We start from the raw sequence: 14,817 nt of genomic DNA on the forward strand, positions 1-14,817 counted from the left end.
GGTGGCGTAGTGTCCGGAGTTAGCAAGGTACTTGGAACAAGGCTCATGATTTACAAGTATAGGTATTTTTAATAAATAGCTTTCAGTAAGTTCCAAAGCACAGTATACAGTATTAGGATGGGAACTGCAATTCTCCATCTGCTTTTAAAAAATTAGAGGGGGGATTGTAAGAGTAGTAAAAGAAAGGAGAATGAGAAAGAAAGCCATGATTGCCGATACACAAAAGTCAAAAAAGATGTCTGTCAGCTCAACGAGTGCTGATTTCTGTAGATATTCAAGAGCATTAAAAGCAATGGTTCATCAACAAGTTATTGCGTAGTGATAAGGCCATTAATACAAATGACAGAATCCTAAATTTAGCTTACAGTGTTCGTGACAGTTCTCGCCGGATCAGCGGTTGAATACGGTCTCACTTTCCCGGTCCAGATTTGGTGGGTAGCGCGTTCGGCTCTGACCTGCCGCCGTCCTCTGGCCGAGGGAGCCTGGGCTGCCCCGCAGCCACCGCAGCACCGCGGCCGGCTGCTTCCTTCCAGAACAATTCACCGGGCAGACATTTAAACATGCTAATTAAAACATCCTAGATGTAATCAGATGGCAGGTGTAAGAGTAGCAACTACAGAGATTTGATTATAAGTGCTTCTCAGAAACATGGTAAGCAACTGATAGCCAGGTAGAAGTGCTTCTTTGTTTATGTAGCATTTATGTAAATTAGGGTGTAATCAAATATACACTTGCGTTTTCCTCGCAGGCCTCGATTAACCTTCCTTTTCTGATCCTACCACATCATTTTTTTAATGTAAGTAGGTTATGTCTTCCGCTGAAGACTGTCTACACTCTGGATCACTGCAAGTTAGCAGTTTTTAGCCTATTCACTCAATGTACGTATTTTAGCAATATTTTAAGTATTGTAATACTGCGTTTACAACATGAGCAGCTGACATGCAGAAAAACAGTATCTGATCATAAATAGTAGTTGGAGATTAGTCAATTAAAATAAAGCAAGTTCTACACAGTATAAGAGCTAATCCACCCCATGAGGACATCTGAGGAGCTCCCCTCATTGAAGTCCAGGCTATGTGAGGAAGAAAATTTCTTACTTCAGGTTATCAACTTTCAGATGAAGAAAATGCAACCTTGTGGGAAAAAGCACAGCAGATAGCTTAAAAGTCATCTCTTCAACATATTAAACATGATTTCCTTGGAAATATACTAAAATAATCACTGCAAAAACATCTTCTTGATTTTTGAGCTCCTTAGGATTACATTTTCCATCAGAAAATCCACATTAAGTTATCATTTCTTTCTTGCTGTTACATTAAGCTGGATCTTCTTTGTACTGCTAAAACTCACTGACTCGTAATCTCTCATGTTCTCCATAATCCTCCAAAAACCTCACGTGATTCCTGTCAGAGCCTTTCTAAATGTTTTGCTGTTGTGCTGAGATGTAGTCTGTCCTACAGCAGCAAAATGCATTTGACTTTCTCCGCTGATATTGATTATTGTATCAGTTCCTGTGGTGTACAGATACCCAAAATCTAAACGCCTGAAACCACCCTTTCTGTTAATGATTGGTTAAAATATCTTTTGTTCTGAAATTCCTGGAATGTTTCTAATAGTGGTGGTTTGGTGGACAGCCAGTTCTGCGTCAGGTTAAAAACTCTCCTCCTTGATTAAAACTTCCTTTTGTTTTTATTTTAGGTTGAAATTAGTCCACTGGAAAATGCAATAGAAACCATGCAGCTGACAAATGATAAGATCAATAATATGGTTCAACAGCATTTAAATGATCCAAATCTACCCATCAACCCCCTCTCGATGCTCCTGAATGGCATTGTGGATCCTGCAGTCATGGGAGGGTTCACAAACTATGAGAAGGTAGCGTCAAAATTCTCTCTCCTGCAATGTTTCACCTCTTGGAGCCTGCACTGCCCTGGCGTGCTGCGGGGCGGGCGGCTGTTCGTATAGAAATAGCACATGTGTTTCCCCTCCTCTGGGCTTTGTAGGGTGATGCTTAAAACTTCAGATTTGTAATGTCTTTCTGATATTTATGGATACGTTTGTGTCTTTCTACATTTGAAGTAAGAGTTCATCGCATCGTAGAATCACAGAACTGTTTGGGTTGGAAGGGACCTTGAAGACCATCTCGTTCCACCACACGCACCCCCCATGGGCAGGGACCCCTCCCAGCAGCCCAGGCTGCTCCCAGCCCCATCCAGCCTGGCTCAGTTGGTTGATATGTTTATCAGCAAGAGTAATTATGTAGGGATGTGGTGGACAATTACTAGAGACCAAGACTGATGACATTCTCCATGTGTGCTCTGATGTGCTTGGGCATTGGAGCTGAAGCAGGAATTTCTGGGTGAACTTCAGTGCCCAAAGTAACCGACTGCAATTCTCTCCCTTGCTTTCCAGTGCAGGAGTTTTTAAAGGATGAATCAAATGGTAGAGACTTATGAGATACCAGTCACTTGCAAATATGTCTACATAATCTTAGCGGCATGTTTACAACATTAGCTTTTAAAGTTATGCGGGATAAGATACTAACATTGGGAAACCATAAACGCTGTATCTGTTATTTATGTTGTGAACATTAATAATATTTTTATATTTTTTTATTTTATAATTTAAAATTATTTTATAATTTTAATTAATCATGCACAAACAACATGTGTGTTGTAACATAATCAGAGAAGTTACATGCTGATGGACATGTTTATCCCTGAAGGACCCTTTATGTCCTTCTCTCAGCCATTTCATCTACTAAAAGTTCTTACACCCTGGGAACTGCTAGGAGGACATCTCAGAGAGCACAGAGCCTGGGCCAAGTCCTCTGTAGGGTGACCCTTGAGATTTGGTCTCAATCACCATGCGCTCATCTGCCTACTTTACTGGTTGCAAGAGATTAATGTCTTAATCTCAAAACCTTGTTACATTCTATGTCTCTTTCCCAGATTTTCATTTTGTATTTGGAGCTGTTGCTGCTATTTTGCAAAACTTTTTGTTTGATTCATTTATCTTTGCTGTAGGTAATTCTTCTATGGTAGTACAGGTTGATTCATTTTCTGCAGTAACTGCTCATTTCTCTCTCTTCACTAGGCCTTCTTCACTGAAAAATATATTCATGAGCATCCAGAAGATCATGACAAGATTGAAAAACTGAAGGACCTGATCGCTTGGCAGGTAAAGAAACCTTAAGTCAGATTGGTCTGGGCCAACTGCTGTACAAAGGCAGTTTCATGTCACTTTTGAGAACATTCTTTGCCATTTAAAACTGCCCTGGAACTGGAACTAAAGTTCATCTTTTCAAATGCGACATAATTTGTCATTTGATAAACCCACAAGGAACAAACATGATCAACTTGGGTTTTTCTTTTCCTTTTTTAATTTATAACCCTAATACCGTGAAAATGTCCCATCTATATCAAATTTGAAAATATTCTGTAATAATGTTGGTTGGTAATACTGGCCGTTTAGTTTTGCATTTTCATTTTATGAGGCTGATGTCAGAAATTCTTCTCGGACAGTAAGCTGAAATGCCCAGCCCTGAGTGCCTCCTCCCACTTGCAGGCACTGGGATGGGTTTTAGTTACCTATTCACTTCTTTCTCCAACCAACATATTTTCCATTTATTAAGTACTTTCGAAGTACACTTACAGTTCCTTTTAGCACAGAATACTACATGTGAGAGTTGCAAAAATTAATTTGCATGCAAAATTCATCTAGATGCTCACATAGTTCATTTGCTGTGTAATTTAACATGGTACGAAAGCATCAGTGATGCACAACGCATGTGAATTCCCTGGTATTTTTATGACAGGTTAGCGTAGAAACCATTTAAATGCGGGGTCACATAGGTAGTAATTGCTAAACTGGGACTGGAAGGCAGGTTTCCAGCCCTGTGCTCGACACAAAGCAGGAGCCCTCCTGCGTGAAGAGCTGCATTTACAGGTACCAAAGAGTATTTTTCAGGACAAACAAGAAACAATTCCAGTTTTGTTCCATAGTTGTTGACCAGGCCTTTTCCAGTGGTCTCAGGATAATTTCATGGTAACTAAAAAAAATACCAACGACTGGAAATGTTTTTCCCACAGAAGAAGAAAGTGCATAATTGTCTTTTTATATTCAGCTCTCTCTTTATAATAAAGGGAGTCATTTACATTTCTATTGGTTTCAATCTTAGAGGTAGTAGAACCAAAGATGCAGAATCCAAAAAAAAACCAAACAAAAAACACCAAACCAAAAACCAAACCACCACACCACCACCAAACCACTGAAGACCCTAAAACTATCACTCTTTTGGTCTGGGAAAAAAAAAGTATTTATTTATTTATTTGGTGGTTTGGTTATTTATTTATTTATTTTCTTGTGAGCTGTTACAGAAGATTAGATTTTAGGAGCTTTAAGTTTTATAGAGGAAGATAATTTTATCCCAGAAGACTTAACTTCACGTCAGCTCTTCGTCTTTGCCTCTGATAGCGATACTTCAAATGAATTACAAACACACTTTTCCTCAGCCAAGATTCACTTTGGTGACATTCGTGTATTAGAATAATATTATTATTTGAAAATATGTATGAGAGCTAATCACACTGTATTTTAATTATTCAGTGGTTTTAAATACATAATTTCCCATCAGTATTGATAGCAACCAGAAAAAAAAAATAAAAAAAAGAGAAAGAAAAGGTAGGAAAAGATAGAAAAACTATTTTTATATCTGAAAAATCTTTTTACTAAAAGGTCTAACCCTTTCACTGTGGAAATCGGTGCTTTTAAATTACCTTAGCTGTTTCATATACATTTAGTCTATCCTAAGACTTAAACCTCGCCTCAAATTGTTTTCAGTTGTCAGAGCAGAGGTAGCTGAGGAGACGGGAGCAGGATGGGGAGCTGGCTGCCAGCATCCGCTGGTGTCAGGGGAGGGAGTTGTTATGGAAACTTCCCAAAGTGAGGCAGTGGTCTGAATTCATCATGGGCTTGACAGTGATTGAAAGCGAAAATGAGTTTTCATTTTTCAATAATGTGGGGCTTGGAGTTTTGCAATCACACAGAGATTTTCTTTATGCTGTATAAATCAATCTGGATATATGAAAGAGTAGCCTGACAATCGTATTATCACCTGACTCATTAAATTTAGGGGGGGTTCTATCTCCTTATCTTTTCCTCCATTGTGCTGTGGAATTCATGCTCTTCAGGATATTGTCCTTTTATAATTCCTGTGAACTTTATGTATAAGTTTCTTTCTATTATTTTTTCAGATAAATATAATGAGTAGAGCAATGTCCATTTTTGTCCATCTTAGTGCTTTTCCAACTTAGAAAAAAATGCTTCCATGCAACTACATCATTTCAAACGGATCTTTCATTTTAACATGAAGATAATGAAATGATTGATTGAAATTATGGTAATGACATGAATAATCAATGAAGTTAATTGGTCTGTATTTAGCTAATATATTTACAGCATGCCAAAACTAGTATGTCACATAAAAATCTTGTGCTGCTTCTATATAGCTGAAAGAATTTTAGCATAGATTTTACAATCATATTTTATGATACCATTATTATGAAAGATTTTCTTTTTAAGATTTAAGATTAATAATTCAAATCTATGTAGCTTTTTGGTTCTTTTCAGCCAAGCGTATCAAGATCTTAAAAAAAAAAAAAAAGAAAAAAAAGAAAATCAGGGAATAATTTTAAGTTGCAGTGAAAGTGTATAAAATTTTAGTATCGACAAAGATTAGAGTTACAAAATAGTGTTATGTGGAGCTGGTTTCCTTTCTCGTTCAGCTCATTCATTTCTAGCTCAGCTACTTACGTTACCTTTACTGTTTTGTTCATCTGTCCAAAGTTGAGGACGCCCTGTAGGGTTTTTTGAAATAGAGCCCTAAGCAAACCCCCCCATTGCTTCAAAGCCAAACGAACTGGCAATATAGTGAACGTGGCAAAATTCTGCCTCTGTCTCCACATCCGACAAAGATTCCTACCGGTTTAAAATTCAGTGTCGCTCGTCACCAGATTTCCCTGTGTGGATGTCTGGAAAAGAGGTGTCAGAAGAGTTTGGAATTTAGAAGAGGACGGTGAAGCAGAAATGGTATAACAGTATGAAGGTATTTTCTCTCCGTACTTAATAAATATTTAAAGGATTAAGTGGTCTTGGACAGGGAGACCAAATACCGTGACTCAGAAATCTCACAGAAGTTCTATAGCAAAGCCACGGGAAGTTTATTAAATTCAGCTTCTTTAAAGGAATAGCAAGGATTTTCTTCTTCTTCTGTGGTTTCTGGTCTTCTTTCATTCCCTTATAGTTGGTGCCTCCTCTTGCCAGTTCCTTGGTCTCCCAGCAGTTCCCGTACAAGGAGGCCACCAGCCTTTAGGTGCTCACGTTCTCCCAGCCCAGCCCGCTCCCAGCAGCCCTGCCCATCAGCCCTCCCGTTATTTTATTTCTCCAAGTTCCAGAAGTTCTCCAGGGCTGGTGGTGTACGCCTGGTGCATGCCAACAGTTGAAATGCTCCTTAGCACCTTCAATTTGGGGCACAGAAGGAAGCACCTACTTTTTCTTTTTCTTTCTTTTTTTTTTTTTTCCCGACTGGGACATTTTCCTACAAAAAAAATGTCATTTACTTCACATTGTTTGATTTTCTAAATTGCAGATGGCTGATCCCTAGGACAGGCTCATTAGTGCATTTTCTGCTTGTAAAAATTATCTCAGAGCTGAAGCTTCGGACCCCACATGCACTTCATCTTGGTAATTTGATACTTTTTTAAAGAATCCATTTAAAATGTCAGCAGGTTCTTTTAAATAAATGAGCCAAGTGACCACTGACACCTGCAAAATAGGAGGGTCACAGTGTGGCCTGATAATTATAACAATTTGGAAATTATTTTACTTATTCCAAGCAGGGAAGTTTTCTGCTTTTGATGTTTAATTTTTGGAGAGTACAAATCCATATGGCTGTAAATAGAAGTGACTACAATAATTTTTTTTTTTCATTATTCTTGCTTCTTTTGCAGTCTTTCAGGAGGAGAAACTGTGTCCATTTCAATAGTGCCAAATCACAGAGAATCATCTGGATAAGATTTCTCAAGTTATTTCATCTGTAATTCATCTGTGTATTTATTCTTCTCCTTACTAATAAAGCTACTCCTTCTGATTGCTGTTCAGTCTTATTAGAAAAATCTGTTTTTAATCAGTATTATGATTTAATTATGAATTATTAAGCAGAAGCCTCTTAGCTTGATTGCTGCAGAGAATATCTAGTTTAGAATCAGAGCACTGTGTGGGCTGAAATGGACCTGAAAGAGGAAATATTTTTCCTAAGCTGGAGGTAGAAAACTCTAATGGTATGTCTGGATAGCTGTGGGAATGAAAACGTCTCCCTTAAAACATTTTAAAAGGTCAGCTACACCTCCACACTATGAAGTAATTATATAATCCTGTGTTGGCATGGGTATTTTGTGACAGAAGCCCTGAAGATAAATTATTATTTTCAGTTACAAAAGAGAATTAATTTGATTTTTTTTTCTCTTCTGTTCTGTTTACAAAGAAAATAAAATTTTTCGAGGGAGAAATGTATGGTATATAAAGCTGTATGTTTTATTAATAAATATTGCTCTGCAATAGATACATGTCCAAGGATGTAGCTCATTTACAGTTTTAGAAATAGCATTTATTAAAGAAAGCATACAAGTATTTTCTCCTTCAAGGTTTTGTTTTCATGAAATTAGCAAAGGACTGATATTAATAACTTGGCGTGAGAGTCATCATTCATCAGTTTGCCATTTTAAAGTACAGCGTGTATGGGGGCCTGAGAATATAACATCAAAGGAATATTTGTGCTATCTGATAAATTCAGCTGTGCCTCCAGTATGTGGTTACTGGGCAGAACTAGGGCTGTATTAATTTTAAAGGACTTTGGTTAACAGAGAAGAAAGGAAATAACGTATAACAGATTTTTAGGTCCTTTTTTACTCTGTTGTGCTTCATATACAATAAATTATGATTATGATGATGAGAATTATTGTTATTATTATTGCTATTATTATTGTGGGGTTTATTATGGTGGTGGTCATGGTTGTTGTTGTTGTTGTTATCAATTTTATTGTTATTACTGCTGCTACTGCTACTACTACTATTCCATGAGGTCTTTCACTCCTCTTGCAACATCTGTGGGAGTCTTGCCATAAGTTTTCACTTAGGAAAGACTGGGCAGACTGAAGCAACGTAACTCTGCTTTCCAGATCCCATTCCTGGCGGAAGGCATCCGGATTCACGGGGAGAAGGTGACGGAGGCACTGCGGCCGTTCCACGAGCGGATGGAGGCTTGCTTCAGGCAGCTGAAAGACAAAGTGGAAAAACAGTACGGGGTCCGCGCTGTTGTAAGTTACCTGCTAACTTTATGTTTCCTAAATATGTGGAATTTCTTTAAATTATGGGCAACTGTGTAATTCTGTGTTATAACTCCCACTGATTAAAAAAGCAATGTTGATGCAGCATTGCCTGGTTGTTCTCAGTGGTCATCTAATTATTAAATACTAAGCAGATGCTATAAGACGTGTTCAGATGGTACTGTCGTTCTCTAGTATGGGAAAAGTTTCTAAATTTCCTGAATCTGTTCCTTGAAAGTCAGTGTCATTCTCCAGTATTCCATTTTTAAGGAATTGGTTTAAAATTTAAAATAAAATTGCCACTATAGCGTGATTCTTCTAGAGCTGAATGTCACCTTTCCGCAGATGTAATTACTTTTGAGATGTGAGAGCTGTGCTGCTCTACAGTAGTGTGCAGTCTTACGTGCTGTAGCATCACCCTAAATGTAGGCAGGCAATAAAAAGGTAGTTGCTACTTAATGAGATTTAGTAGTGCTGGAGTTTATGCTTTTCTCATTCCAACAAGCTATTTTCAGTTGCTGCTTCATGTTTAACATACAGCCAAGAATTTGGTGGCGTTTCCACTGGGCTTTTGTTCTGCTTTTAATTTGAGTGTCACCTCTTGGAGAGGAAAGTCAAAAGCCACAAGGATTGGGTGCTATTCTATGATCAGGTTTTAAAATTATTTAAAAAAAACAGGATGCAAGTGGTTAGAATTACTCTAGGACTGACTATGCAGAGCTGATGTCCTAATAACACGTTGAAGGCTGCCGGGGTGAGCTTTGTCTTTGCCTGCTGGTAGTCCTGACAGCAGTGTTGTAAACGCGCTGTAATTTTTAGGTTTATTTGTGAAATGACAGCAGTACGTGAGACTTGGATATGCAGTACATATCTTCTCACTGCTCCAGAAAATAAAGCACATCTATTTACCAGAAAAGACCCATTTGTCCTCTAACACGGAGGTAGCCAGTGTTATCGTGCATGAGCTACCAAGATGACCTGGCATGCTGTCAGCTCCCTCCCACCGGCACCCCATGCACCCCACTCCTGGGAGGAGGAGGATGGCATCCCAGGGTGCCAGTAGCCTGTCCTTGGCATCTTGGAAGTGCCAGGAAATTCTGGGGTTCCCCGTTTTTGCTGCAAAGGCTTCTAGCTGAACTTGGAATCGTCGGATCTACTCACTGTTGAGTCGCTTTGTTCATTTTGGTTCAGGATATGTAAGTGGGCTTCAAGCTATAGCACTTACCCGCTTTTTAGAGAAAATCTTACCTTCCAAAGAGCAAATAGTGTGGTATTATTTAGGACCATATGCATTTTCCCCAAATTGGTCTCAAGAATATCCTATACAAGAAACTATTTCTCACAAAAAGGACTGGTATTTAAACCAAATGATCTGGAAAAGCAGTGAGTTATTATTAAGATTGCACAGTTCCACCTTCTGTCAGCAAAAGCCGTCTAAAAGTGAGGGAACTCACCAGCAGAACATTAATTACTGGGCCATGGCTCAGGAAACCCAGCTTGCCAGCCTGCATTTTGCCATCTCGTCTCCACCCCTGGCTCTCCCTGGCACCCTGGAAGCAGATAAGGAGCTTGCACTGTAATCCCATGAACTGCTTAGAAAGCCAGTTAGCAGGTCCCAGCAGGTGAAGGACGTGGTATCAAATGGTAGGTGCTTCTCTGCAAGTGAGTTTGGCTTCCTTATGAAAACGCTAAATTGCTTGGTTGCCCTAGTTGGGGTTGAGTCATCATTTTTGGAGGTGCTGCATCAATTCACATGTGTGCTGAGGCAGATATAACTTCATGGGCTCAGATTTTGAAGGTGATCTCTGCCACAAGGCTAAAAACATCTGTATTTGTGGTTTTCGCCGTGTACCTGAAAACTTAAGTGTCTAAAGCACAATTGCACGGAGAGGAGATTACAGAGAAAATTATGCCATCTTCGTGCCCTTCCTGCCTTCCCATCTTTAAACCCTCCAAGGCAAGAGTGGGAGCTCCATCACAATCTAGTCCTTAATAAATTCAGAAAGAAAAGAATGAGAAATAGAAAAAAAAGCAATTGTTAACATTTACAGGTTCTTCAGTTTTACCTCTGCCTCTAAATAAGCAGCAGTCACTAAACTGATTCTCAAAACAGTGAAGCAACCGAGATCCACCTGAACAGCCCTAAAACAGCACCCTTTTCTGCTTGTGGTCACTAATGGGTGCATGCCACTGAGTTTATGGACGTTATGCCAATCACATCAATAGAAACAGGGTGTGAATTTGGTTCCATATTATCTCTGGAAAATCCCACAGAGATTTATTCTGAAGAGTGGGTGATGCAGGATATGGTGAGGAAGAGAGCTTCAGCGTTCTGCTCAGCGGGATGCAGAGCATCCTGTATTAAGGAGGCAGCAAGAAAGATGCTGCAGCAGGCAGGGCAGCAAAAAAGTGCCAAGCAATGTTTTTCTCTAAGCGACCAAAATCGTGGTGGAATAGTACGTGCCAGTGAAGCATTGTGTTGTACTTTTGACAGGCTTTCCTTCAGAGGTTAATTTTCACTTTTTTTCTATAGCAATGACTTTTTTTTTTACTTTTTTTTTTTTTTTTTCAAATGGGACCACTGAGATCTTCTGGGGAGCATGCCAGCCTTTACGGTTTCCTTCTAAGTGATGTTCCGTTTGTAGTCCTTCAAATCCATTCTGGCTAACATATTTAGGAAGAGAAAAGTTCAAATAGTAATTTATTCCCAAAGAGAACAGGAATAATTGACATTAATGATACTTGCATGTCAGTCACTTCAGTAATGTACATTTACATCATCAGGGAGAATGACTAGAAAGTCATACGCAGGTGGTGTTATCTTTCTAATTTCACTCTACCCACCAGCAAGAATTGTCAGGATTCAGGGAGTTTTATCACTTTCGTCTTCCTTGTACAAGGCCAATTTGCTAGTAGTTGTCAGGGTGGAAAATATACCTGTAATTAAACAGCATGACGTTCTTATTTGTTGACTGAAAGAATTCAATTATTTTATGCATATATCAGTTATTAATGACTAACAAAGCTTGTATAAATATTCAGAACTCTGAAATTGTCTGAAACCAAAAAAAAAATAGCTTTCATATGTTTTCTTCTTAACCTAGATGCCACTCTTTAAATTGGCTCTCTTGACATAAAGTTCCTTTTACTGAGTTTTTTCTTGGTTTGTTTCATTTTTGCTTGTTTTCTTTTTAACTCCATTTCATTTAAATATACTGACAGGACAGTCACTTCAGTTGCAGAGGTGGATTAAAAAAAAAAAAGGATTTGTAGAAAGCTCCTTTTTTAAAGCCCAGGTGTAAAAAAACCATGTAAATACCATTGAAACAAATGAATTACTGGAACATGTTTAAAATTATATATTTACCTATAAGGGCCTAAATATTTCTTCCTTGTCCGTTAAATGGATTTTCTTTAGAATTTGTTTCTTTCTTGTTACACACAATGTATAATTAAGTAATATAAAACTCTACATGGAAGAAAAATTGAACCTTTCCCCGTTACTTTTGGTAAACAGATGTCAGCTATTTTGTGATTATATTGTATTATTATATTATATTTCTTTATTGCAGCTTTCGAGTCTGGATGATAGACGAGGCAGTCGGCCACGGTCTATGGTGAGATCCTTCACGATGCCGTCATCTTCAAGACCCCTCTCCGTTGCATCGGTGTCTTCCATCTCCTCCGACAGCACTCCTTCTCGACCTGGCTCAGATGGGTGTGTAAAAATAGTCATTCGGGGCTTATCTCTGTAAAGCCTGATCTGGTGTGCGCATCTATAGGCTTTGAGGATGGTCACCACCCTGCTCCAGATCTCGGTGCTGTCAGGGTGTTACTCCTTCCGATCCTACTGACTCCTCCTGTGCGGCAGCACGATGTCTGTTTGATCTCATAAGGAACCGTGGGCTTTTTTGCTTGGGTCTTTTCCCAGTGTCTTTTATTCCAGATTTGATTCATCATAATACCCCACAAACATTAATGTGATGCAACCGTGTGAGTAACTATGTGGGGTGGGGATAGCGCTTGTAAGAGACAACCTAATACTGGCTAAAAGCCCCAACCTGTATAGACGTTAATCTCAAGGTATATTCATTGTCCTTTTATTTTTTAACCAAGATAAATATAATGCTCTTCTTAGTCCTCTTTAAAACAAAGTTAAACAAAACCCACTAAGCCTTCAAACGAAAACCCCCGAACAAACAGGAGACAAAGTATGCCCTTTTAAAGTATTGCAAGTGTAACAGTTCAGAAGTGATCTTTTGCAAAGTCGATGATGAGACGTGTGTTCAGCCAGCCCTGTCGCCGTACACAGGTGGAAGTTGGGAGAAGGAAGGGATTAGCTAACTGCTCAATCATTTCTTCTCGCTTTTGCTGCCAGAGGAAAAGCTGCTTATGGCAAGATTGTACTTCAAGACTTATCAAGATATTTCACATGAGAACTGGGAATTCTGTTGATAAGCCCTGTCTCACAGTTGCATCCCTCAAAAGAACAAAATAATCTGTTTTCTTTCTGGGGCTTCTATGCAGCCTCAGAAGTCCCTTCTCCCTCTTCCTCCCCTCAGGCATTCCCATAATCCAGAAACTCAATATTTGACCAAGGCGGCAGTTTTTTAAAGCCTCCTGAAGGGTTGCTAACTTCCAGAGATGTGTTAGAAATGTTTGTGTTCCCTGTGCTCTTACTTCACAGGGAGTTACTACCTGACTGGAGAGTAAAAGCATCAAGTAAAATTAAAGACAGCACCTAAAGACCAACGTGATGCTTACCTTAATTACAAACAGTTTATTTACCCATTGGGAAGAACTGCAAACAGCGCAATTCAGCTCTCATTACGTTGCCCTCTGTAACGTATACACAATGAGTCATGCTGATATAAATGCAGGCCAGCAGAGACAATAATGTGTTTTGACTGATTCATCCACAAATGTTGTCTTGCTGGAACCTGAGGATAACTACTATCCCATGTTAGTGTGCAGCTTTATTTGATATTAGAAGAAAATTATTTTTTTCCTGCCTGCTTCTACCTCTTTCTCTTTTTCCTATGTCTTTTTCTTTTTCATTGGATGCTATTTTCTTAAATTTCACCTCTCCACCCCAGCTTTGTTATAGTACGTGTCACTTAGCAGTTTTGGAGGATCTCATGAGTCTACTCTGTATATTAAAAAAAAAAAAAAAAAAAGGAACAAACTCACAAAGATCACGGTGCAGCTCAGCTGGTGTTCCGAGCCCAAGGCAATACAGCTGGTACACCTGTAAGGAAAATACAACGAACAACTGTCATCACTGGGAAGACCTGAAAAAAATTCTCATTTGTTTGAATAGCAGAGCAGGAGAAGAAAAATCATCAGATATAAATAACATAATAAAAGACCTCAAAAATCCAAGTGACTGTAAAAATCATGCAGGTGGTTTGTCACTGCTAAATTGGAAGAAGTTCACCCATGTACCTACTATAGTTGATTTGGTTTATGGTCAGTTGTCCTCTCCTGCTTTCCATTTCCCCCCTCTTCATACGTTAATTTTGAGATGAGAGGTGAAGCTAAGAAAAACAACTAAAAATGGAGCTGACAGACAGTCTTGCCCAGATAATCCAACTTACATTTTATGCCATCTCCAGCTTCTCCTGCTTTGGAGCTTTTAAGCAGTAAAAACTCAAAGCAGATGTTGACATAGTATGTGGTTTACAACTCCCAACTCTATGTATAAATAAAACTCTGACTTTAAAAAAGGACCATGGGTTTATTCACTGCTTAAAATGGGACTTAGAAGTACAAATCCGAGCATTTACAAGTGGCGGTTGGATGTGGGTAAGTCCCAGTGTGCCCGTGTGATTTGCCATCTGTTGAAAGTCCTAATGTACTTCTAGTAGCAGCATGGCATGCTAGCCCATTGTATCCCCGATACACTGCGTACAAATAATTAATAGTACTAATAATAGTAATGCCTGGAAGGGAAGCAATTAATCATTGTCTGAAGAATGGCAGTTCCTCTTGTAAACTTGCAATCAGCCTGTGAGGTGGCTAAAACACACGGTGTCGGGAGAGCTGTCTTCTGCTCTGGGCTTTGTCACTGATGCGCTTTGTGGCCCTCCGCAAGTCGTCGCCCTCCCTTGTTGCTATCTGCAAAATGGGATGAAAAAAGCTTGTCGTTTTGTCCCCCAGCCCCTGTGATTTTGGCTGTGGTTATGGGGATAGTGGCTGGGGAGCCGCTGCCGCAGATACTGGTTTCAGCATCTTTCCATCAAATGAGCTCACTTAGGCTGAAAACTGAAGGGCCTTTAGTGCTTCAAACAACAACAAAAATAATAATATTGGGTATTGCTGCTGGATATTGCTGCTAGTGGACATAATTAGGATAATTTCAGTGCAAATTGTCTGAAATATGAATCCCCCAGTATTTCACAGCAAAGATTGTGGCCTGGACGTGCATGCATCC

General features: G+C 39.2%; 1 protein-coding gene across 2 annotated transcripts in view; it reads left to right on the plus strand.

Moving 5' to 3' along the window:
* Positions 1–14,817, plus strand: part of DOCK1 (dedicator of cytokinesis 1) — a 319,207-nt gene that overhangs the window by 281,515 nt on the left and 22,875 nt on the right. For both annotated transcript variants that reach the window (XM_056351327.1, XM_056351328.1), the window contains exons 45-48: positions 1,699–1,875; positions 3,097–3,180; positions 8,238–8,375; positions 11,957–12,102. In XM_056351327.1, coding sequence (XP_056207302.1) covers positions 1,699–1,875; positions 3,097–3,180; positions 8,238–8,375; positions 11,957–12,102 — 545 coding nt within the window. The remainder of the gene's footprint in view (positions 1–1,698; positions 1,876–3,096; positions 3,181–8,237; positions 8,376–11,956; positions 12,103–14,817) is intronic.

This window comes from Falco biarmicus, chromosome 9 (genome assembly GCF_023638135.1).
Source record: "Falco biarmicus isolate bFalBia1 chromosome 9, bFalBia1.pri, whole genome shotgun sequence".
Taxonomy (NCBI): Eukaryota; Metazoa; Chordata; class Aves; order Falconiformes; family Falconidae; genus Falco; species Falco biarmicus.